Source organism: Ammospiza nelsoni, chromosome 7 (genome assembly GCF_027579445.1).
Source record: "Ammospiza nelsoni isolate bAmmNel1 chromosome 7, bAmmNel1.pri, whole genome shotgun sequence".
NCBI classification, from domain to species: Eukaryota; Metazoa; Chordata; class Aves; order Passeriformes; family Passerellidae; genus Ammospiza; species Ammospiza nelsoni.
Genome location: NC_080639.1, coordinates 28,521,944 through 28,546,061, shown reverse-complemented (window position 1 = coordinate 28,546,061; position 24,118 = coordinate 28,521,944). Strand labels below are relative to the sequence as shown.

General features: G+C 41.0%; 1 protein-coding gene across 1 annotated transcript in view; it reads left to right on the top strand.

Annotated features, from left to right (window-relative positions):
- The window catches only part of CLASP1 (cytoplasmic linker associated protein 1), a 171,113-nt gene that overhangs the window by 71,150 nt on the left and 75,845 nt on the right, over nucleotides 1–24,118 (top strand). The window contains exons 9-19 of the mRNA XM_059476504.1: nucleotides 9,713–9,865; nucleotides 10,830–10,903; nucleotides 11,570–11,662; nucleotides 12,999–13,144; nucleotides 13,865–14,000; nucleotides 14,723–14,793; nucleotides 15,771–15,830; nucleotides 16,553–16,630; nucleotides 18,452–18,619; nucleotides 19,381–19,430; nucleotides 20,586–20,756. Coding sequence (XP_059332487.1) covers nucleotides 9,713–9,865; nucleotides 10,830–10,903; nucleotides 11,570–11,662; nucleotides 12,999–13,144; nucleotides 13,865–14,000; nucleotides 14,723–14,793; nucleotides 15,771–15,830; nucleotides 16,553–16,630; nucleotides 18,452–18,619; nucleotides 19,381–19,430; nucleotides 20,586–20,756 — 1,200 coding nt within the window. The remainder of the gene's footprint in view (nucleotides 1–9,712; nucleotides 9,866–10,829; nucleotides 10,904–11,569; nucleotides 11,663–12,998; nucleotides 13,145–13,864; nucleotides 14,001–14,722; nucleotides 14,794–15,770; nucleotides 15,831–16,552; nucleotides 16,631–18,451; nucleotides 18,620–19,380; nucleotides 19,431–20,585; nucleotides 20,757–24,118) is intronic.

Sequence of the window (24,118 nt, the reverse complement as noted above, 5' to 3'; positions counted from 1 at the left end):
TGGGAGTCACTGATGTGTGATGAGTGTAACACTGTATAGTTTTGCCAGTGCAGTGCCCATGTTCTTGCATTAGCCTTTAATGGGACAGATAGAATGCCTTGGGATAGAGGGCTCCTGTTTTCTGTGGCTGTACATGCTGTAGGCTAACAGCCTTGTTTTTTCCTTCATTGTTCTGGGATAACTGCACCTATTTTGTTTTTTGGCTCAGAGGTGGCTGCCTGGAAAGTTTAGATGCCCCACCATCTCACAGGAGGTGCTGAGCAACATGTCCCTGTTAATGGTTGCAAATAAACATAAATGAAGGTACTGGGAAGGGCTGGTTCTGCAGCTTCCCCAGGTCCCTCCAGCTCAGTTTACTGGCCTAAAACTTCACTGACCCAGCCATCCTCTGAGAATTAACCCAAAGGAAAACAAGGCTGCAGCTTGGCATTTTTATCTCCTTGTAGATACCTCTAGAAAGCTTTCTTCTGCAGGACTTGGTGCATTAGCAGGCTTTGCAGGATGTTCTGTGGTGGCTGGAAGTGGGATCTGCAGCATTTCTGTCCCCCCCCCAAATGTGCTCTGTGTAACTGGAGGCAATAGGCAAAAATAGGCAAAAAAAGGCCTTTGCCTTTTTTTGTAACAGCGCTTTGTCCTAGAAACGTCAGGATGCTCTTTCCTTCCAAAAACAGCTCTGTGTGCTCCTTGTCAGTGCTTTACACCTCAGTGTTCTGTGTGTTGAGAGTGAGCATCCCCTCAAGAAGTGATAAGTGCTAACAGTAGAAACTGCAATTTCCTTGTGTTGACAATGATGGTGTTGGGGCAGTCAGCGAGAGGTGAGCTGCACTGGTCATTATTGCCCGAGGAGGCAGAAGGATCTGTGCAGGGAATGCCAGCTGGGGAGTGCAGGCTGGAGAGGTGCCTCACCCTGTGATGTCATGGCAGCAGATGGTGCAAATAGCTGGAAATCTGGACCTGGTTGTGGGGCTGGAGTCACCTGGCCTGTCTGCTCATGGGGCTCCTGCCACTCACTGCTGAGAAACACTGTCCATTGGAAGGCTTGAGATTGTTGGTGTGCCTGCTAATTGAGTTCCATAGGGTATAGGCAGTCCAGGTAAGACAAAATGTCACATTGATTCCACAGGTATCTCCTTGTTCCTTCAGGTTTTGGCAAATAAGCCCCAGGCTGCTGCCAGCAGGTGTCTCCCTGGGAGCTTGGTTTAATCTTGGTTGCTGTTTTCCTGTAGTGCCAGTCCTGGGAAATACAGAGAACTCAGTTTCAGGTGTGGCTAAGCTTCAAGCATCATGTAAGAACAACTAAATTAAAATTTTTATTTCTAATGTTTTGATTCTAATATATGATGTTATTTCTACTTTTCCCAAGCCCTTTGCAAATGTTCTTTTTTGAATATGCATAGAGCAGGTTTGAAGATAGTATGGGGAAAATAAGAAAATATTTGTGGCACTCCTTGCATCTTTAGTAGGAGGAAGAGAAAGGGATCAGTACAAAAAACTGTTCAGGAATGGAGCTTAATCTAGGCTCTGGCAGTGCCCTGGATTCTTCACACCCTTGAGAATGTCCCTCAGCTCTGTCTCAGTTTACTCACACATTAAAATAACAACAAATACTTCTTGCTCTTGTTGAAAGGCTCAGCCTTTTAGTTACATTTATATAATTTTTAAAGTGAATGCTGTGCAAACTGATCACAGAGCTGGCAAAAGAGGCTGTTGCCTGGGGTGCTGGATGTAGTGTGGGTGACCAGCAGCTGGGTGATGCTGGTGTCCTTTGCTGCCTTAATCCTGATGTTGACTTGCTGCAAGCACAGGGAGTCCAGGCTGTTGCCATAAGTTTTCCAGCAAATGCAGAGATGGAGGTGAGAGCAAGGAAGGGGAAGGTTCATGGATTGCTCTTTAATCTGACACATCCCTGCTCTGTGTGCATGTGGAAATGGTGCCTGAGGGAGTTCCTCTGCCTCTGCAGAATGGAATTTTTCTGTCTTGTGAATGAAGGCAGAAGAATTCACTTTCTTTTATATAATTATTTGCATAAATAATTAAACTTCTGTAAGGCTGAGGCAAAATCTTAACATTGCCACTGCAGTGCAGCACAGAGGATTAATATTAAAGTGGGAAATAGTGAAATCTGCATTTTGGGTGTGACAGGATGCTGTGACAAGGCTCATTCCTGAAGTTCTGTCACAAGATGTTTTCTGACTCTAAGAGATCTCCCTGATCAGCCTTTCTCACTGATTGGTATCTCTAGGGCCCAGGGACCCACTTTGTCTCTTTCATCTCTGAAGATTATGCTAATGAGAGCGCAGTGAGGAGGGAGTAATAAGGCAATGCAATTTAAAGGGTATTTTCAAGGGTCCAGAACAGAAGTGGGGCAGCACCCCCTGGCACAGCCAGCAGGGAAAGCCACAGCAGCAACACCCTGGTGTGGAGTGTGTTGGAGGCTCTGAAATAGCTGGGGCGTTTGTCAAGGCTGGGGAGATGTGTGGACAGCCTGGCAGGGATGGAGGGTGGGTGCCCCACAAGGCATAATGACCAACCTCTGGGAAACCACAGGGGTAAGTGCAGGGCAGGGAGAAGCTGCTTTTGCTCTTTAAATTGAAACTTTATGTAAATGTGTGGGATTTTGGGGTGGGTGTGTTTTTCCAAGGTATGCGCTGTGGATTTCCTGGTGCTCTTGAGGTCTGGGGGATGGCTGTGTGGCTGGCTGGAAAAAGCACTGTGGGAATATTGTATTTCCAAGGATTACTTTGAGGAAAGTAAATCCTTATCTCTGTCTCTTCTCCACTTTGATTTTGCCTTATGTACATGTCTGTGTCTGTCTCTCAGTTACTTAATTTTTAAAAATCATTATGGGGTAAAGGCTGTGTCTGTGCAGCTCTTTGCACATGGGTGTTTGATTCTCCTTTAGGTGTCTCTATGAACTGTAGTAAAGTAATTGGTGAAACTTAATAAATCCTAGCTCTTAATGAATTTATTTCAGTTTTTGATGCTTTTGTGGATTATTTTGGTTATCTGAGCTGGTACTCTTTCACTCAGCATCATAGTTATTATGTTGTCTGCTATTGATATTTAATTTAATGAAGCTGATAGAAATATAACATTTGTACTGCCTCTTTTCTAAATCTGCTTAAAGCTAATGGAGATTTTCATGTGGCTGAAAACTGGCTAAGTGACAGTTTCACTAACTTTTAAAAACTCCCATTTCCAGGTGTGTTAGTTTCATGAACAGAAGTTTCTTTAAAGTTTTGTTTGCTGTGCTCTTAGTTGTGCTAGTGCTCATAGATGCTATTAGAGGGGGCATGCTGTGACTTGTTGACATGATGGCATTAATACTGTCAACATTATGGTTAAAAAAAGTTCTGTTTTGAAGTAAACAGGCTCATTAAATCCTTTTTATTTGTCTCTTGTTTTCAAGTCTTTAAAATTCTTGTTCTCAATCATGCTTGCAGCCATCCATCATGGCTACATCTTAAATTGGAACAATCTGATTCCAGGATTGAAAATTTTAATGTCCCTCAGAAAAGTAACTTAAATCATCATTAGCTGCATGATTTCAGATCAGTCTTCTGCAGGATGATTTTGGTTGACTTACCAGGCCAGTCCCTGAGAGCAGATTTTGGGTGTTGCTGGGCTGTTGCTTATTCTTGCAGATTGAAGTTGGAATTTACTTTCCATATGCTTATTGTGTCTGCCTAGTCTGGGGTTGGATGTGGTCAGGTCAATGTGTGCAACAATTCCCTCATACCAGTTTGGTAAAGTTAATTTTATCGTACTGATATGGGTTTAATAAATATAGGGTTCCTCACTAACAAGAATGTCCTTTGTAAATGATTTCTATGCCTAAATGTTCTTCTGCTTATAGAGGGATGGTAGGCATGAATACTCTGAAATTGCTGTAGTTGGGTGCTTGAGTCTAAGCAGTGTGTATTAGAACAATAGCATATGTAAATACAACGTATTTGGAGCAGAAGACAATTCCAGCTGCTACTTCTTTGAGGATTTTTCTTTTCCTTTGTGATAAGAAAGTTGAAGACCTATTAGATGCATTAGGTAGTGATTAGACAGAATGAGGCAGCAGCCAAGATGATGGCTTTCCTTGCTAAGGAGGGAAAATGGAAGCATTTGGGATTAATGAAAAGCATGTGGTGTTTAAGAATCATTAAAGCAAAAAGCATTTTGCACCTGCCTTGCCTGACATTCTTGGCCTGAGTCTCTAAGCACCACCTTACCTGTGGCTGATGGCAGCTGTGTTGTTTATTGTATATATTATTGCCATAAATACATTGACTAGACTTGCATTGTTGAAACCTTATTCAGAAAATCTCCCACCCATAATGATGTGGATTGTAGTTTAAATAGGGTGATATATGTGAGATAAGAGAAAAAAAGCCAAGGTTCTGGGTGATATGCATGTCCTTGTCATTGTTCAGCCCCTGGAGCAGTTCATGCTGAAGCCAGGTTTTTGGGACTCCAAAGCCAGTTGTGAAGGAGATGAGGTGGTTCAGCACATGGTGCCAGAAGGCAGCAGCAGGGGTGGGCTGGGACTGGAGCTGGTGATTGGGTTAAACTGGGATAACTGGATATGATGGGAGGGAGAGGGGCAGGTGGCATTGGCAGGACTGACCAGGGTCACTGAGGCCCAGTGAGTGGCTTTTTAGGTGCAAAACACTGCCTGGTGTGGAGGGTGGGAAGGAGCTGCTGTGTCTGTAGCCAGGGAGAGCAGCTGGGACACTGGGAGATGGCCAAGCAGGAAACCTTAATGATGTGCTGTGCCCATGGACTCCTGCCTGTAGCTGCCACTCCTGTGTTTTTAAACACTTAATCTTGCTGAGGACCGTATGCATGTCTCTTTATCTTTAGTGGGTTTATAAACTCATTTTCTACAGCACCTATGTTGGAGTTGGACAGCCTTGCAGCTAACCCATGCCTGGATTTCATGTGTGCTAATGCGAAAAGGCTTCTAACCTCAGCTGAAGCTGTCTCACTTGGACACCCAACAGAGGGTGACAACAGAAGTCACAGCTGGGGATGGGGGTGCCAGATGCTGCCCTGGGGGGAGGGCATGAGCTGAGATGTCAAAGGGGTGTCTGTCTCAAAAATATGGTCCAGTGCTCGTGGAGTTGTGCCTGGCAGAAAGGATTAAAGAGGAACACACCCTGTTTCCTTTGGCATTGCTAGTTTTGCTGGTGTGTGTTCTTGGCTTGTAAAGGGCTCTCAGATCTTCAGGGAGCTGGGCTTTGCCCACCTAGTGGGGATTGAGCATGGAATCTGGAAGTGCTGTAATGTTTGTCAGCTTTAGCAGCTACCTGTGTGCTCCTGGTGGAGCATGCCATAGGAATGGTGGGAGGCAAGCTCCTCTGGTGGTGTCCACTTCCATCTGCACCCAAAAGTGGGATTGTTCTGAGAGTATTGCAGGTGATTCATGCAAGAGGTACCCATCCTCCCTGTTTCAGCTGCTCTGATGTTGGAAATGGAACAGATGATGAGTGGGCACAGTGGGCCCAGCACAAGTTTAGTCCTTTACAGAGTCAAATCTGAGGACCGTAGTGGAGCATCTTTGTGAGGAACAGATGTGATGGAAAGCTCTCTTCCCAGTCTGTCATCACTACAGAGTGTCTGTCTTCTCTAAAGCTTACAAACAAATAACTAAAATATTTGAATCTGACATCCTAAAGTTTTTAAACGCCAGAAAACTTCTTTTTTCATTGGAAAGGACATTTGAGGCTCTGCTTTAAAAGGTCCCAGGCTGGTGGTGCAGGCAAGGGAAGTGCTGGCCCTTGTTTACCATGGTTTCTGAGTAGCAGCCTCTTCTCCCCACTTTTCACCTTGGCCAGACCTGAAGGGGTTACGTTTTAAAAATGAATAATGACTAAATTTATTCGTCATGGACAAATGATGACAGCTGTTGAGATGCTCCTGTTAGCGCTTCCCAGGGGATAAAGTCAGGCTGGCTCCTAGTGCAAGGCAGCCGAGCCAGGCACGCTCAGCTCATCTTCATCCCGGATTATTTGTCCTGGCTTCCCCTCACTAGTAGGGAATTTCCTCCTTAGAAGTGAACCCAAGTTTGCTAGGCTGAAATGGGTGTTGCTAATAAGAATTGTGCCGATCTGCAGCCGTAGAGAGAGAGAGGACAGAGGCCATGGCTGTTTAAATCCACGTGTGAAGACAGCATGCTTAATGAATCCGAGGGGCAATGATTGATTATGTTGTGGACTGAAAGCCGCGGCGCTCCGTGAAGCACTCTTACATCTGGGCACGCTATGGAAAATATGAAGGAATGTTGAGGAAGCTTATTTGCAGAAGGATATGTACTTGTAAGCAATTTTCTCTTCTTCTTAAATAATGTAAAGGAATTGAAAAACGTAAAGCAGATTGTCTTTCTGTCTCTGAGACAGCAGAGTGGCGAGCAGACAAAGGCCTCTTTTATAAGGGCATGTCTTTGACAGAGAGTACTGTAAGGTCCTTATAAAAGAGCCCTGGGGGTGTCTTGGGATGGGAGAATGTCAATGGTTATTTAATGTTAGAGTGGGGCACTGATCCTGCTTCAGTGCACCTCAGCTGGCGTCCTGAGAGTTACACCCTTGCTGAATTTGCCATTTGCAGATATGATGAAAAATATGATCCCAGTTCAAATGATTATTATGAGCAGGAATCAATGGGTGGCAAAGAAAAAAAAGGGATTTGTAACAATAATGTATAGTAGCTTGGTTTTCTATTCTTTTCTGTACTCCCGTGTCCAGGTTCCTTTCTGTTCTTTGTTTCTCTTTCTGTTCTGCACACGTGCTCGGGCAGACTTGATGTGCAGTTCTGAACGTGGTGCTGTCATTCTGCACTGCTCAGATGAGAAAATGCTGTTGGGTTGTTGAAGGGGTTTTCTGGTTTGATAAATATGTGATGCTTAGTTTGCAGACTTAATGAGCAGGAAGATGCGATTGCAATCCAGTCATCCCCAGAACTGTGGGTGGGCTGGTTTGATTTTTCGAGTGTTGTGTTTTTTGCTAATGCTCAGAAAAGCCTGTTTTAGAAAGAAATTATAGTCTTACTTAGTTGCTAAAATACTACAGGAGTGCAATGCCTTTAATATCTGGATTTTTTTTTAGTTTTGATTTATTATATGAAATAGGAAACCACACCCTCTTCTCCCTTCAGCGGGCTGAGGCTTTAAAAATGCATATAGAAGAGGAAGTGAGTTAACTAAGGCTGCATCCAGATAGTCTGAAATGCAGCTGATGGAGAATTTTATTACCTGATGGAAGAGGCTATGAACTAGTAAAAGTACCTTTTGTTTCTAATATGACTGATTTTCTCCTGGCTGTTAATACACACATGTCAAATAATAGTTTATTAAATATTTATATAGGAGCTTTTGAAACAATTGCACCTTGAACAAGTTTTGCTTGAAGTTTTTGGACTGAATGGCTGTCCAAGTCTTTCTGAATCACTTAAACCTTGTCCTAGAGGCTTCAGAGATTACACATTTTAAAGCCTATTTTGATCTGCCCTGACCTTGGTGCAACTCACACCAAGTAGTGTTTTTGAAATAATTCCTCTTTGAACTAGACTGTGTCTTTTGGGGGGAAAAAAATTCAGTTTTGCTTCTTTAAGAACTGCCTGTGGTAGAATTCACTGGGTGATGCACCTCCTAACCTCACAGAGGGTCAGCCCTGTGATTATTGCAGAAAATGAAGGGGGGAGCAAGGGGGAAGAGAGGAAAAAAAAAGGCAACTCAGAATTTAATTTGTTTTTAAACCTCTAGCCAGTTGCCTTGTTGTATATTTTTCTGTTAGGTAAGAAACAATATTAATAAGTCACACTGGAAAACTGTGTTAATAAATCTTCAGTAGCTGTGTTAACACAGAACATAAGCAACTTATTAGGAATCTGGCTAGACTAAACAATCTCTTGCAGAGAATTTTCATTTAATTGAATTAAAAACATATTTTCTAATCCTTTAATCATTGTCATGATTGTTCCCTGAGCTCTTTTCAAATTAGTTTTGAATTACGTGTGTCAGAACAAGAGTGGTGTCAATAGGGAGATAGCACGGTCTCCATGGCTGCCTTCAGGCACCGTGTTAAAGAGACAGCCCACATCCTAATTGTGGTTTATATTCTCTTCAGCTCTGTGACCTGAAATTTATCTATTTATCTATATTCTTTTCACTTTTGCCATGTTCACTTTTTCCTGAACAACAGTACAATAACAGTAATAGAACAACAGTTATTATTTTACCCCTTTCCTTTAGAGTTGTTTTTTTCCCCCTAGCCCTTTCCCATATTTCAAGACATCTTAAATATCAAAATGAAGAGATGTCCTTGTCCACCTTTTTTCACTTTTGGGATGCTTTTTTGTAGCTGCCATGTCAGTATTGAGTTGTGACTGGAGTATGGCATCATGTGCACTGCTGCATATCAAAATGGGGGGTGTAGGTTTTTAGATGATCTGTGATAGTTCTCCTGTGTCCAGCTGCTAATAAGCCAGTGCCACTTAGGGCAGAGAAAACTGAAGGTGGTTGAGCTGAGAACAAAACAGGCTTTTCTTCCTGTTCTTTTGCCTCCCCAAGAATATGCCTGTACTGTTATCAAGTTATTTTTTTACTTTCAGAAAGCTCAGCCTGTATTAAATTTCACTCATTAGTGTCTCACTAGGAGCCTGTATTTGTTACTAGATGTTCCCAGATGCTTTCCTGAGCAGGGATGGATTAAAGCACCTGCTTGACTTTTTGCCAAGTGAAAATTGTAAAGGAAATGTTGCTAATCTGGCAGAGAGTGTGTGTCTACCTTGGGCTGCTGGAGAGGGATGGGCATGAAGCTGATCTCAAATCTTGAATGAAGTGTTCCTGTGGAGATGCTGAGTGATGGGGGCTGAGCTGGCTTTCTGGCCTCAATAATTACGTGTTCCATCTATATCAGCTGCCCAACTGCTTTGTCACCTTTCAACCTAAGGCTATTTTTTCAAGTGAATTAGCTAATCTGTGTAAAATTGCAATATAAGCAGTACTTTGGAATTGAAGTAACCTTGACTGAGAATGTAATACATTTTTAGTTAATTTATGTTCACATTTGGTGGTAGAGGCTGAGGTTGGATGTACACAGAAGGTTATGTAAGGTTTGATGCACCTTATAATTATGTTTTCATGAATTTGAGGAAACTTTTTGTATTTCTTTGTAAGGAATCTCCAGTCTTAATTTAAAGAGTTAAAGGGGATTTGTAGCTCCAGATTGGTCTGTGGTTCATAAACAACATGGATGTTACCATATGAACTTTCCTGTTTATCCTTGATGATTGACTGTTTATCCTTGGTCTGGTGCAGGCAGTTGCTGCTGGATCTTGGACTTGCTTGTGGTCTTAGTTTCACTACAGTCTGTGTCAAAAGAGTTATTGTAGACATAAACGTGAGAGCTGCAGACTGTCAACACCCCAAGTATTTTCTGGGGCTTGCATCTTTTTGCTGTAGATTTGAAGTTCATTCTTTTCATCTGAATGCATTTATTGAATGGTTTATGACATAGTGGCTGCAGTAGTGAAGGATTGGGTTCAGTGAGCTGGTGGCATTCCACGGCTAACTGGATTTTAGCATGAGGACACTGCTGAGATGGGAGCTGGCAGAGCAGGCTGGAAAACGTAGCATGTTTGCCATAACACAGTCATGTTCCTTGTGACATCCCTTTGCTTTGTTGGTCTTACATGTGTAAGATGAATGTGGGTTTTTTGACAGATAAAATTTTTGATGATGAAGACTCTGTGGATGGGAACAGACCTTCCTCAGCCAGCTCCTCTACATCTTCAAAGGCCCCTGCAAACTCACGCAGAGTTGGGATGGGCACTACCCGCAGGCTTGGCTCTGCACCTCTGGGCTCCAAGTCTTCAAGTAAGCCAATAGCCTGTGTAAATTGATGTGCCTGTGAAGTATTTACAGTGTTCATACTGAGCTTCTTGCATGCGCTCCCAGACTGGCCCCCAGAATCCAGTAACAAATTTTTCCTTATGCAGTCACTATGTCTTGTGTTCTCTGCATGCCACAACTAGAGTCTGGTAGGATGAATCTCCAAGCAATCCCCACATCCCCATAATTTATTTTGCATTTTGTGAGAGGTTGCACTTGTGTAGTTATGCACTGAGGGCTATGAGTAAATCATGTTGGTGCTCCAGTGTGTAGATTTTTGCCTTTGTAGTTTCAACTATATCTGAACTGAGGCTGCTTATAGCTACATAAGCTAAATAGCCACACTTCAGCCCTTGCAGTCTAAACCTGACACACTAGCTTTCTTTTAAGACCTTTGGGCATTTCTGGTAATGAAGGTGCAAAAAGGACACTGATCAGTCATTCTGAATGTTAGCACTTATTCTACATGTAGCTCTAATTCTCTATGTGTCCTAGGGAAAGGGAGAAAGTTCCCTATATCAGGCAGTCTCTAATCTGATTAGTATTCCAGAGACTGTTTATCTTCCTTATTGTTCGTCTGTTTGTGCACCTGTCAGATCTCCACCTTCATCTATTATAGATGGGATTAAATCCTTTAAAATAAAGTCTCCCATATAATTAAAGTAAGTATTCCCTTTCATCTTTCAGACTGTGTCCCCTAACTGTTGAGTGACTACTGTAATGACTTCCCTAATGTGCCCTGTGTGCCTGTGAGTTGAAGGATGCCATGAATGTCTCACCAGTGCCTGGCATTGAATTTCCCTGCCTCTGCTTTCATTACATCTGCAGCACTCCCAGGCTGCATGGGTAGTGAACTTTCTCCTGATTAAGTGCCTTGATAGCTGGTGGTTTCTTAATTGATTCTCTTGTTGATAACAAGATTGAAAAGGCTTTTTCATTTGTGTGTCAGCAGCCAAAGAGGGGGCAGGTGCTGTGGATGAAGAAGACTTCATTAAGGCATTTGAAGATGTCCCAACAGTTCAGGTAAGTAGAGTTAACTGTTAAACCATGCTGTACTAAAAAGCAGAAGGTGGATATAGGATCTCATGCTAATCAATGTTAAATTGTGCTTCATTGTGATGTTGGCAAATCTTCAGGGGGAAGCAGGTTAGAAGTTGAAGGCAGGCAGGTTTTAAATGGTGGGGTGTGCTAGTAGTTTATGTGAAACCCTCTGGGAACTGAAAGCTGTAAAGGTGACTTGTGTCTCAGGGATCACTGCTGTTGTGAGTGTGACAACTGGACCATGCATGTTTGCTGATTTGGCTGGATGGCTGAGATGCATCATGTATCCCCTCTCCTTCACTGGACCTTTATATTTGGGACAGCTGAAAAGCACATGTGTCTACTCATGATCTTCTGTAGGTTTTGACTAATATAGCCACTAGTAGCTGCAGAAATGCTGCTTAAAATTGTGAAACTATACTAAAATCATGTAATATGATCCTTTAATCATCTTGTGATAATTGCTAAGTTTTTAGTTGCAGACAATGGGTGTAAAGTCTCTGCATTGTGCAAAGCCAGTTGTGTCCAAGGCTAGCACATGATGTTTAAGCATTGAGGTGCAAAGGACATAAGAATGTAGTTGGGAAGTGATCTGATTTTATGGAGTAAATCCTGCATTACAGTGCTACTCTGTATTTCAATTTGTAGATTTATTCCAGCCGGGATCTCGAGGAATCCATAAACAAGATCAGAGAGATACTGTCAGATGATAAACATGACTGGGAACAGAGAGTTTCTGCGGTAAGTTGTGAATTTAGATAGCATCTCTATTAATAGAAGCTTTTTCTACACTGAGCTTAATCCCACTGAGGGTACTGAGAAAACCTCAGACTAAGGCTGGAATGTAGTTTTAGTGGTGAGCACTTGTTATGTTCCCCCAGACTTGTGAGAAATGTTTCCTTTTCAGACTGAATTTAAGCCACATTTGTGAAGGAAATTGCTATGTGTTATACAAGAGTCTGTTGAGACAGCATCAGGTTGAACTGGAAGTTGTGCAGCAAATCCAGGTTCAAAGCTACAAATTTGCTAGCAGGTTCTAACATCAAAATGTCTAGTCTTACTCAGAATATCTTAAAACTTACCTGATAAGGCAGAAAATTACTTTGCTTACAGAGAATTTATTTATACTTCTGCAAAAGGGAGGTGTAAAATAATTCAGCAAGAATCTACACACTTAAGTTTTGAATAAATAAATATGAGTGTGGGAGTGTGGAAGTGGAAAATTGGGTGTTATATGCATGTCAAGACCATATACTATTTACTGAGGTGAGCTGTGTTTTCATGATACAAATAGATGCAGTCTTGTCTACACAGTAGATTTTCATCACTGGTTTAGCAGCTTTGCCATGTCTGTCAAACCCTGAATTACAGATCTGAGTGGCAGACTGGGCTGATTCAGCTTACTTCTGTTTAATTTTATTTCTGTACTGAGTAACAGGGAGCTGAAATCGAGCCCATGTGCAGATGCACTGGTGCACGGGAGGGCCTGAGAAGGTGTCAGAGGATTGTCTGTAGGATGAGATGGTGGTCCCTGTAATATTAATAGGAAATTTCCCATTTTGATGGGGTCAAGGTTCCCCTTCTGCTAGAGCCAGATAACTGTTTTAATGAAGTCAATGGACACATTCTGGGTCTGTCATTATTACCCAGACCAGAGTGTGAACTGTGCCCTTTAGGTCTAGATATCTTTTTAACACAAGAGTCAGCTGTGAGATTACCTAAACATTAGAAGCTGCTGTAAATAAGGGAACAAAAAGGTTAGTTTAAGATACCTTTTAGTTTAAAAAAAATATTGTTTGGGTTATTAACTGTACAATTTGAATTGCTGAATGCAGCACTTCTGGATTTCTCTAAGTTAGCAAGGATGTTTAGCTTATTCTACTTAGTATGTTAACTAACCATGGGTTGAATATAAGATAGGAAATAATAAAATTACTTGGACATCAAGAAGAATCAATTTCCTCAATGCATGTAGGTGAATAATTGCACACAAAACCTGGAACCAGCTATTGGTCTTGAGCTGTCCTTTTATTTGCTGCTCATTAACAGTCACTGATTTCTTTTATGCTCCTAACAGTTGAAAAAGATCCGCTCCTTACTTTTGGCTGGAGCTGCAGAATATGATAACTTCTTCCAGCATTTAAGACTTTTGGATGGAGCATTTAAATTATCTGCTAAAGACCTGCGCTCTCAAGTTGTCAGAGAGGCTTGTATCACCTTGGGGTGAGTTTATTTTCTGTGTGTTTGAAACGGGATGTAGAAGAAAAGGATCAGGCATTGGTTAAAACACAGTTAAGATGCAGCTAGTGCTGTATAGTTAAAGCTAGAACATGGTTTTTCTGCATCTGTTTCAAACCCCATCATGTAGGCCACTAATTGTAATTTTGCCAACCTGTGTTCCTGAGTACTAAACAATGCTGATGGGGGATGCACGGAATGAATGAGCATGCCTTCATGCACAAGTAGGGAAGCATTGAACACTAAAGCTGGAAATGTTTATGTTTTCTTCTGGTTCAGATTGAGCTCGTTTTTATTTCTGATGGTCTGTCCTTTGTGAAATACTTCAAGAAAAAGTGTGCTGCAGTGTTTCTGACATTTTTTTTAAATAGGGAGCTTTAGAGAAGTTGTAATATAAAGTATAAAATAACAAAAATATTCTATCACCTTGATCCCATTTGTTTGATAATAAATTTTTAGCTGTGCTAATTACTTTATTTTATGCTGATGTTACTGTTTCTCAGGGTTCAGATGAATATAGGACACAAGTTTGAAATGAAAGGAACTGTTTTTTGAAACATGATGTTATCTGTCCTTTGGAGTTGGAGAGGAGGTGACAGTTGCAAAGATTGAGATGTCAGATGTGCTTATATCACATGTTCCGTACAAGTCTGACTTGCTTTATCTTCAGCTCACTTACCAGCATGACTTCATTCTGTTTTTCAGACATTTGTCATCAGTTCTGGGAAACAAGTTTGACCATGGGGCAGAAGCCATCATGCCAACAATTTTTAATCTAATTCCCAATAGTGCCAAAGTCATGGCCACTTCTGGTGTTGTAGCAGTTAGATTAATCATTCGAGTAAGTATACATCAAAAGAGAACAGTGTTATAAATTCCAAACACTGCAGTGTTTCTGATGAAATATGGATGCTGCTGCAATAAAAATGAGATTAATGCCTAATCTACTTTTCTGATAGTGCTGGGCTTGGCTGTTGCAGATGTTCTGCAGCCTTGTGCAGATGATGCTTGTTGAGCTCTGCCAAAATAGTAGGGGAAATGTTTCTTTTTGCAGGGAGAGATATTTCCATCTCTCTAAGAGCTGAGCAAACATTTTTCTTTGAAAGGATGTTAGACCAGCCTTGCAGCACAGATTCATCCTCTTAATTATGCTCTAAAATACCTCACAGACAGTCCGTGTTTCTCAAAAGTCTTAGTTCACAGTGGTGACTCCTGCCTAGTGATTCATTGGGTAAGCTGTAGGTAGCCTAATGTCTCTAAAATTGTCACCATTGGCAGTTCAGATCCTCCTGCAGTGACTTCAGCTACTTGACTCTAGAGAGTGTCATTAAGAAGAAAATCAAGTACTTATTAAAGGTATTTTAGCTGATAAATTGTAAAATATTTTTGATATTAAAAGTCTGCCTATATCTGTTAGTGTTCCTTTATCTAGCAGTTCTGTTTTTAAGTATTGAGCAACAGTAAGGATCTGAATACTGAGCTCAGATGGCTGAAGAGATGGTCTTTCATTCTATGGAATTGCTATGTAAAGATTTCTTCCTGTTCTTTTTTCTTTACTTCCAGCACACGCACATCCCTCGGTTAATACCCATCATAACCAGTAATTGTACCTCCAAGTCTGTTGCAGTTAGAAGGTGAGAATTGAGTTTGCATTTACTGCTTTTTAGTAGTAAATAGATGTTTTCTGAAAATGTGAATGCGTTTGTTGTTATTTGTGAAAAGGGTTGAAAACACACTTACTTATTATAACATGAATCTCATTCTTCTCCATGATTTGACTTCAGATTAAAAGTCAGCTATCCTGTGTAAACTGCATCACTGCAGAGAGGAAAAGGCATTTTTCCACAAGAAGAAATGTTTTTTAAACTAATTGTTGTCCTTGCATGTTGTTATAACAACGTATTATTTTGGCATTTTTACTGACACGTTCCTCTTCCCCACTGCTTGTTGTTACCGTGGCTTCTTTTCTTTGAGCCAGTAAATCAGTCTTACATGAAAGCATCATGTGGAAGGGAAGCTGGACTGAGTGGTCTAATGATCCTTTCTGCACTTGGCATCTACATGCTTCAGCCAACTACCTCACTGGGAGACTCTTGTCTCCTCCTTATGCATTAACTGGCTCTCTTTGAGATAGACAAAAGGAAGGGCTTTGTGGTTGTATTTGGTGACAAACCTTGAGCACATTTCAGCACACTTGTGCCTTACGAGTCTTGAAGTGAGGAAAGGAGATCAAAGTTGGAAAGGTCTGTCCCCACATGAGGCTAGCTGTGAGGTTTCTGTGTGAAGCCTGGACTAAGAGGTACAGAGTATCAGTGTCAATCTCCTGCGACTTATCCTGTTTATTGAAAAAGGAAGCTTCCAGGATTGTTTTATGGCAGTTCCTCTCTTCAGGCTTCTCTATAGCAAGCTGCCTCCAATTAATACTTCTGACTGTTTATTAATGTTGTTTTAGAGCTGTTGATATTTTTTATTGGGGCCAACACTGAATTTTGATGTCCCAAAACGTTTCCTAAGCAAACCTTGGTGTTGTTCAGAGTCAGCTATGGCAAAGCCAGTGTGCCCCAATTAACTTAAACTCAGCATTTCTTCTCTTTCTTCTCTCTCCTCTCAGGCGCTGCTTTGAATTTTTAGACTTGCTGTTGCAGGAGTGGCAAACACACTCCTTAGAAAGGTAAGTTCTGAATGAATACCAGTGGGTTTGTTCTGTCCTATTTATCTGGAGAGGAGGAGATAATTTCCTGGGTCATTCTGGAGAAAGGATCATTAGGAGAGAAGACCATATTAGGTAGCTGTAGTAGAGATGTTTTTGTCATCCAAAAGAGGCACATATGTACACACATTGTTTGTTCTGTAGTTCTCTCAGAGTTTGGTGGGTATGTCTCCTATGCCAGCCTTGGAAAACCTGGCTGAGCAAATCTCTGAACTCAATAACTTTTGTTTAAGAATTTTTTTTTCCTTTTGCACCCTGAAGTGAGATGATGAGGTAAAATCTGCTGCATGTCTTATCAGGACCTTCTGAGACTTCTAAATTACTTTAGACTAGTGACCAGTTGAAGTAATTGTGCAAAGAGAGACTGGGACACAATTCCTTAGCCCTAGACTGCACAAGACTATTTAGGCCTTAGGAGACTGTTCTAGAATCCAGGCAGTTTGGATAGCTAAGTAAATGTCTATGAAGGATGCTGCTTGCTGTTTCCTAGACAGCAGTGTGGATGAAATAAAACTGACTTGTAAGAATAAATAAATAAAGGACAGAAAAGATCCTTGATGGAAATGAAAGGATGTGGTGAACTGTTTGTTCTCAGAAACCAAGGCAAAATCAAATTAGTAATTTCTTTATAAGTGTGCCACATCTTTTTGAACTGCCGGATAATATTTTCTTTCTTATTTCAGACACATATCAGTGTTGGCTGAAACAATAAAGAAGGGAATTCATGACGCAGACTCTGAAGCCAGGATAGAGGCAAGAAAGTAAGTGGAAGCTGTTGTTGGTGTCTCTTCTTCCTCTCCTTCTTTGCCCCTGTTTTGTGAGTCAGTGATGATTGAGACAAAAATCCAGTGAAGATACATTCTCCTGACTACCCAGTTGGTGGAAAAAAGAGAGGCTGAGGGGTGACCATTCTGTACAGTTCCTTGAGGAGGGGAAACAGAGAGGGAGGTGCTGATCCTTTCTTCCTGTGATCTGGTGATAGACAGGTGGGAATGCTTTGAAACTCTGACAGGAGAAGTTCTGGCTGGACATCAGGAAACATTCCTCTACCAAGAGAGGGGTCAAACACTGAACAGGGTTCCTACAGAAACTTGTTTCAGGGGCACTTGGACAATGTCCTTGACAACACACTTCAACTTTTGGTCAGTTCTGAATTGGTCAGACAGCTGGACTAGATGTCTCTTATAGGTCCCATCCCACTGGAGTAGCCTATTCTATTGTTATTTGCTACTCTTGAAATCAAAGTCCTTGTGCTAGTACACTGCTAAATGGTATCCTAAATTAAGGTAGTATTTTATGACAGTGAAAAAAAATTGTGTATATCTATAGGAAATTTTAATATTTGCAATTGATTTTATTCTTTTGAAGATCTTATGCATTTCCATCAATATGATCATACTTACAGTAGTGTGCTGTGTACCAGGGTCCTGCTTTTCTGAACAGAACTACAGGAACGTTTTTCTGCAGAAAGAGGATAGTGTAAAACATAAAAACAACGAATAATAAATTTTATTCATCTAAATGCTGTGTTTTAAGCAGTGGTGTTTCACAGTAGGATGCTTAAATCCTTTTGAGAGGCAGCATGTCCATCACTGAAAATTACAGTAGTCACTGAGACTTCACAGTGGGTGACTAGTTAAGCTGAATAGACAGCAAGGAGAATGGCATGGGACTTCAGAGAGCATGCTTAATTCTCTCTTCCCATGTTTATTCAATAGTAGTGTGGCTGATTGTGAGACAGAAATTTGTTTTCTTCAGTGATGTGAGAGTGCATGTGGCTTCTCTGAGGACTGGCTGTCACACACAAACAATTCTTGATTCATTTGATCTGATGATCTTACTCTTGAACTGCCCATTAGTTGCCTCTTGAAAAGTACTGAGAGTCTTCATCTCCTTTGTGCCTCAAGAGTGAATGGTGTTTAGCCATCAGCCAGGAGGTTTGGACCATAGAGGAATTCTTCCCTCATCTTAAAATGCTCTTTTATTTTCATCATGGCACTGATTTGAAGTGCATGTGAGCATCTCTTTCCTTTTTCTTGTTGGTTTGTTTTTTTGTTTTTTTTTTCCAAAAAGACAGGCAGCATCCTCAGCTCAGTGCAGAGACATGTGTCTGCAGCATTCTTGGGGACCTGTTGGTTAAACTTAAGGAAGGAAACAGCAACTGGTGCTTTCCTGAATCAGGCCCATTCATGTGTGTTCGGCCTTTGACAGGTTTTGAAGTAGCTGCTGCACACCCAGTCCCAAACTAGTGTCAGTCTGGTGGGCCTGCAGTCTCCCGTGTGCAGTAGACAGCTGGGGGGACGAGGGCTTCTTCCCTAATGCAGCTTTGTTGGCTACTCCTGCTTTTACAACAAATGCAGCAAATGGTTCTTTTATTTGGTTTGTCTTTGTGCAGCTGTTTGAGCAACACAGTGGTTGAAAAAGTTGTTTGTCTTAAATGTGTCAGGGCAGTAGGTGCTTGGAAATGGCTGGGCATTGGCCCCACTGATGGGGGTATAGTGGGAAGGGCTCTGGCTGTGCCTTTGTGCCACAGCCCCTAAAGCGTGACCAGGGTGTGTTCACAGTGCTGTGCCTCATTCCAGGTGCTACTGGGGTTTCCACAGTCACTTCAGCCGAGAGGCAGAGCATTTGTACCACACCTTGGAGTCTTCCTACCAGAAGGCCCTGCAGTCCCACCTGAAGAACTCTGACAGCATCGTGTCCCTGCCACAGTCGGATCGCTCCTCGTCCAGCTCCCAGGAGAGTCTCAAGTAAGGCTTTGTGTCACTGCCTCTGCATTGAACTGAAGGGAGCCATCACATTGCTTTGGCTCATCTGGTCATTATTTGGACTCTACACTTGTTACTCCAAAATAGATATGTTTGTTTATTTATTTGTTTGTTTGTTTTTATCCAACACTGTATGAACAACAAAACCCTGTACTGGCTTTAAAATATAATCATTATTTTGACTCCATAGATAATTTTCTAGGAAGTTATTTGTGCTCAGCAGATACTGTTAGTTATTCCTTTCAGGTGCTTAAAACAGTTCTTAGATTGAAGTTCTGCCTTTAGCATTAAGCCTAGAGGTGTAAGTCTGTCTCTTTCCAGATAAAAGAAAAAAAATGAGTAAATTAAACTTGAGTTGTAACTTATGTCACTCCTATGTTGAATGTATGTATTTTATCTACTCTCAGATATACAATCAACTTAGACTCCAAATGTGTGTGGTTTAAGCATATGACCTGTATGAAAAATACCCATAACTTACTGGTGTAAATTTTAAATCTACAAAAAGTGTTCTTAAAAATTCTTTTTTTTGCACAAATAATGTGAGTACTAATTTATTTTTTACTGCTTTTATAAATAATTTCGTGGTGGTGCTGCATTCTTAAACAACAAGCTTTGTAGTTTATTCCTGCATATAAATAATTTCCTATTAGCTTAATTGTGTGCTGATGGAACAGAATTGTACTGATCTTAGTGACTGAGATATAAGTTTTGTTTTAATAAATGTTTATATTAACTTCCAGCCGTCCACTCTCTGCCAAAAGAAGTCCTACTGGAAGTACAACATCAAGAGGTGAGAACAGGAGCTGGAAAATGTGCTTAGGTGTTGCTGAGGAAGTGTGACATTGTGATAATCAAAAACCAGCTTTGATCACTGTTTACTGCTCTGTAAAAAACAGTAGCTCAGAATGTAGAAATCTTAATTACTTTTGGAATTTACACCATATTCTGTGCATCAGCTGCTGATAAAATAATGCTTTTAAAATAAGTTAGTAAATCAATAATTTCTTACACCTGAAAGGAAGCCTAAAAAGCCTTGAAAATTGTAGCCAAGGTATGCTTTGAATAAACTGCTGCTGATGCTAAGACATGCAGCTACATAGTCTAATAGTGCCTTCGGTTTTACAATTTTTGTTATTTATACTCTGTGGTTTCAGCACTTACTGGAGGTGTCTGCACACAAGTCCTACAGTGTTAATTTCCATCTCATTGCTAATCTGTTTTTCTTATCAGATGGAATATTTAGGTACAGCTTTTCTGTCCTATGTAAATGCAGACAATAATCTAAATAATACATTTAATATAGAATATAATAGACAAAACTTTGTTTGTAAATGATAAGCTGCCTTCTACACCTGACCAAGGTTGGGTTCTGGCTGGTTTGTCTGTAACTACTGAGACCTTTGATTCAAGGAGATGTTGTTGTGTAACCTACTTGACTGTGCACACAAATGCATGTTTGCTTGCAGCTGAGTAGTCAAGCTTCATGCTTAAGAGGGTGAGCATCAACAAGTGATGGGAACAACGATCCTCATGAGAAGATGAGGTGTTGGGAAGGAAGTTATTAGAACCTGGACTGAAGGACCTGCAGGTCTGTTTTGGCCAGCAACTCTCACGTGCCAGTGATGGGTACTGTGGTTGAACTTTCCCATCTATACTCTGTTAGAAATTTCTTTTTACTGGCCTGACAGTCTTTTTATCTTATCATTTAAGCTTATAGAACTTGATAAAGTTCTTAGAGGTAGTATCCAGGGCAGCATTGATGAAATATCTTTGCAGGCAGCGTGGGGAAGCCCACATTGCCCTGATAAAGCATTCTTAGTTGAGGTATTTCAGTGCCAGCAGGGAGTGTTAAAAATAGTACTTTAAACTGCTTGTCAGGCTCTTTGAAGCACACAGCTCAAAAAATTAATCTTCTTTATTCTGGATCTCCCACTCCCATCTGCAGCATCTACAGTAAGTACAAAATCTGTGTCAACACCAGGATCTCTGCAGCGATCCCGCAGTGACGTCGATGTGAATGCAGCAGCTAGTGCCAAGTCAAAAGTGACGTCTGCTGGAGCATCCACCCCCTTCAGTTCTGCTGCAGCCTTGCCCCCAGGGTCATACGCATCACTAGGTAAATCTGCTGTTCTACAATTGCAGTTAGCTTCCTTTAGTGCCTCGCAGTTTTATTGGAATAATAAACTCTGACTAGAAGAACGTGCCTCTGAGATAGTTACCAGCTCTCCAGGATCAGTGTGTGATCTCTTGCCCTTTGGGATTAAGGAAAAAAAATATACAGCTGAACTGACTTGAAGCAACAGTTTTGAATTGTGTAATAATCTGCGTCTCACAGATTGAGGACAATGCTACTCAATTCCTTTTGACATGTTCCCCTGTCTCTTTTCCTTCTTTTCATTCTCTCCTTTCCTGAAACTGCTTTTCCATTGTTTTATGCTTTGAATAGTATATCTTAGTTGAGTTTGCTTCCTTTCCGTTTCACAAAGGAGAAAGATGGAGAAGCTAAGAGGAGGTCAGCCTTGCCATGCCATCAGACAGGACATAAGTATCTGCTCCTTAAGCTGACTCTTTGATTATAGGCACATGCCACATTATTCCCTCAGAGCATTGTGTATCTCCTTCAGGTGTCTCAGGGTTTCTTAAAACAAACTTTGCATTGGATCTTTCTCTCCTGGAGTTGCCATCGAGGGAGTCACAGAGGAGGAAATGCAAGGCAGAGATTGACATTGTATTTGCTGAGCTTCATCTCAGTTGTGAGCAGAGCTGATCATCTGAGCTCCTTCCTCATTCTGCTGGTTTCACACTAATCTAATCCCAGATTTGTCATCGATCTACCTTTACAATAGGGAGGAAACTCAGGGGTCTGTGCTCTTGTTTTAAGCTGTGTACATTGTCTTCACTGAGAAGGGTTGAGGAGTTTCTTCTTTTAATGTAGGAGATTTGCTCTTTAACCTGTTAAAAAGTAAGTGGTGAATTATATAGGGATGATTTTTATGGATTCGATTTTCAGACAGGTTTCTTTCACATCTGAAATGCTTTACCTTGGCTTAGGTGTGTTGGCTGTATTCAGTTCAGAAGTTGAATTCTTACTCTGATTTAAACTGTTCTTATTTGGTTCAAGATGCAGATACATTCCAGTGGAAGTGTAATTACAGAACGTGAAGTTGATCCCATGATGGTGGGCTTACAGATGCAGTCACTGTTGAGTTGTGCTGCACTCTGGCTTCAGTGGCTACACTGGCTTCAAGCAGTCTTATTTCATAAGGAAGAATGAAGGGGGAGGAAGTATCTACTTAGAGCTGACTTGGTCCTTGAAGCTTAGAGACTGAATCCAGTGTCAGTCTTGTTCTTTAACCAGGCTCTAGGAGAAAAGTAGCAAATTCACTCTTAAGTGATGCAAGCATGGCTGCTCCTGAAGGATCCTGCTTCCTTTTTAACTAGTAGGGACATTTATCACCTGCACATTCCCATGAGAAAAATGAAGGGGCAAACAATGAAAATGGAGTTGGGCAAAGGTTGGTTGTTGCAGGAGGGAAAGCCTGCAAGTGTTTTTTTCCGATACATTAAGGTTTGATTTGCTGCTTGGTCCAACTTTTTTCATTTCTTTAATTGTATTAATTTTTTTTTTCATATTTATTTAGCTAATATATAGTGCCCACTTCTGTTGATGTTACTGATTTTTCCCTATTAACCCTGTCCTTACTTTTCTTTAATTTGCCTAAAGATGGTACAACCAGTAAAGCCGAGGGTAAGCAGTCTGTGTGTAACTGAGGTGTGTCCACAGTCGTACTGCCCTACCTGGTCTCTGTTCTCAAAGTGTTACCTGGTTCTCATCCATATTCACTGGTGACCTGCATGAAGTGTTGCATGGTTGTCCTGCTCATTTTGATGCCATGGGGTATTCTTCACTTTCTCTTTGAGCTCCTCCCTGCTAAAAACCATTAGTCTGCTTTTATGACTCTGGTCACTACGTTATGTGGGTTTCTCTATTTAAAGCTCTGCTTTTGGTTCAAGGTGACCTGTGTATGGACTAAAAAAAACCTCAACCAAAAAAAAAACCCCAAAAAACTCCCAAACAATACAAGGCTTGTGATTTCTTTTCTCCTTGATGTGTAAAGGTTTGCTGTGTTTTTCCATCCAAAGCTCAGGTCACAACTGCCAAATGCTTTCGGGAAGAGACTGGGCAGTGAGAGAATTGAATGAGATGATCACATGGCAGAAAAATGAGGACAGTAAACAATGATCTCTAGGGAAGGAATATTTAGTCAACCTCTTTAAACCTGACCTCTCTCTTTTTGTTGTTAACTGTCTGAGTGAGATGGCTTACACCAAAGACAGTTGGAGGAAAGGCTTTTTATACTAGAGCACTGAGCCTGCAAGTTTGGGAAGGATCCCAGTCTGTTTTTCTGGCTCATTGTCAAAACTTGTTCTTTATTTCTTATTTCTTCAGCAAAAAAAGATCACTGGGAAATTACTTTTTCTGAGCTAGACAGGAGTTGGAAACAAAAATGTTTTCTACACAGAATGGAGATACCACGCTCTGCAGCAAAGCCTTTTTTTCCCCAGTGCAAGTCTCTTTTCAAGGGATCTATTACTGTCTTGTGGGACTGTGCTCATATCTTTGATGGCTGCTTGTATTTGGATGTGGTGGTCTGAAAAGTGCCACTGTGCTGTTGTGACATCTGTGTTATTTTCTTTACTGTTAGTGACGCATTGATTTATTATTTGGAAGAAAAGGTCTGTACCATTTTTGGAAATGGTACTTAGTGTTGAGAGAGGAGCTACATCTCATCTTGAGCAGGAAGTATTTGTGCTTTGTGATCTGTCAGTGATAAGGAATATGAAGTTGACCTGAAACCTGTATTTCTAAATCAGTCATGAGTTAGATGAAAATTCCAAGTTGCTGTAATAACTGATCTCTTTTATTCTTCCTTTTTTTTTTAATTGTTGACTCTTCTCTTTTTTTGTCTTAATTCTCAAACCTATCTATTTTTGACCTACATTTGAAATGTTGAGGGTTTAATGTTTTACAAGAAATACCAGCTTTCAATCCTCTCCTTGGCTGTAATAATGTTTGCAGAGGCCTGTTACAACAGCTGTCCTGTGCAATACATCTATTTTTAGTTTATTAAATACTTTATTGTCATGATACAAAAGGGTGGGAGTTTTATTTGGTTACTGTTTTCAATTCAGTTACATTAGGAACAGATTGAATTTGGTAAAAATCTGTAATAGAAACCTGCAAGTTGCTTGGGGCAGGGAAGATTGAGATGAACTTTCAGAAACTGAGTTTGCTATCCCCTCTGTTTTAGATACTAAGTCTTATCCCTTCTTTTTGCTGTAGGATTCTCTCTTCTTTGATGACGAGGATCAGGGAGAATTAAAACTCAGTACACTATAGTAGCTAGAGTACTTCAAGAATTAGTTTAATCATTGTTTGAAACTCTTCATCTTTTTCCTTTGAGGTAGTTGAGGCAA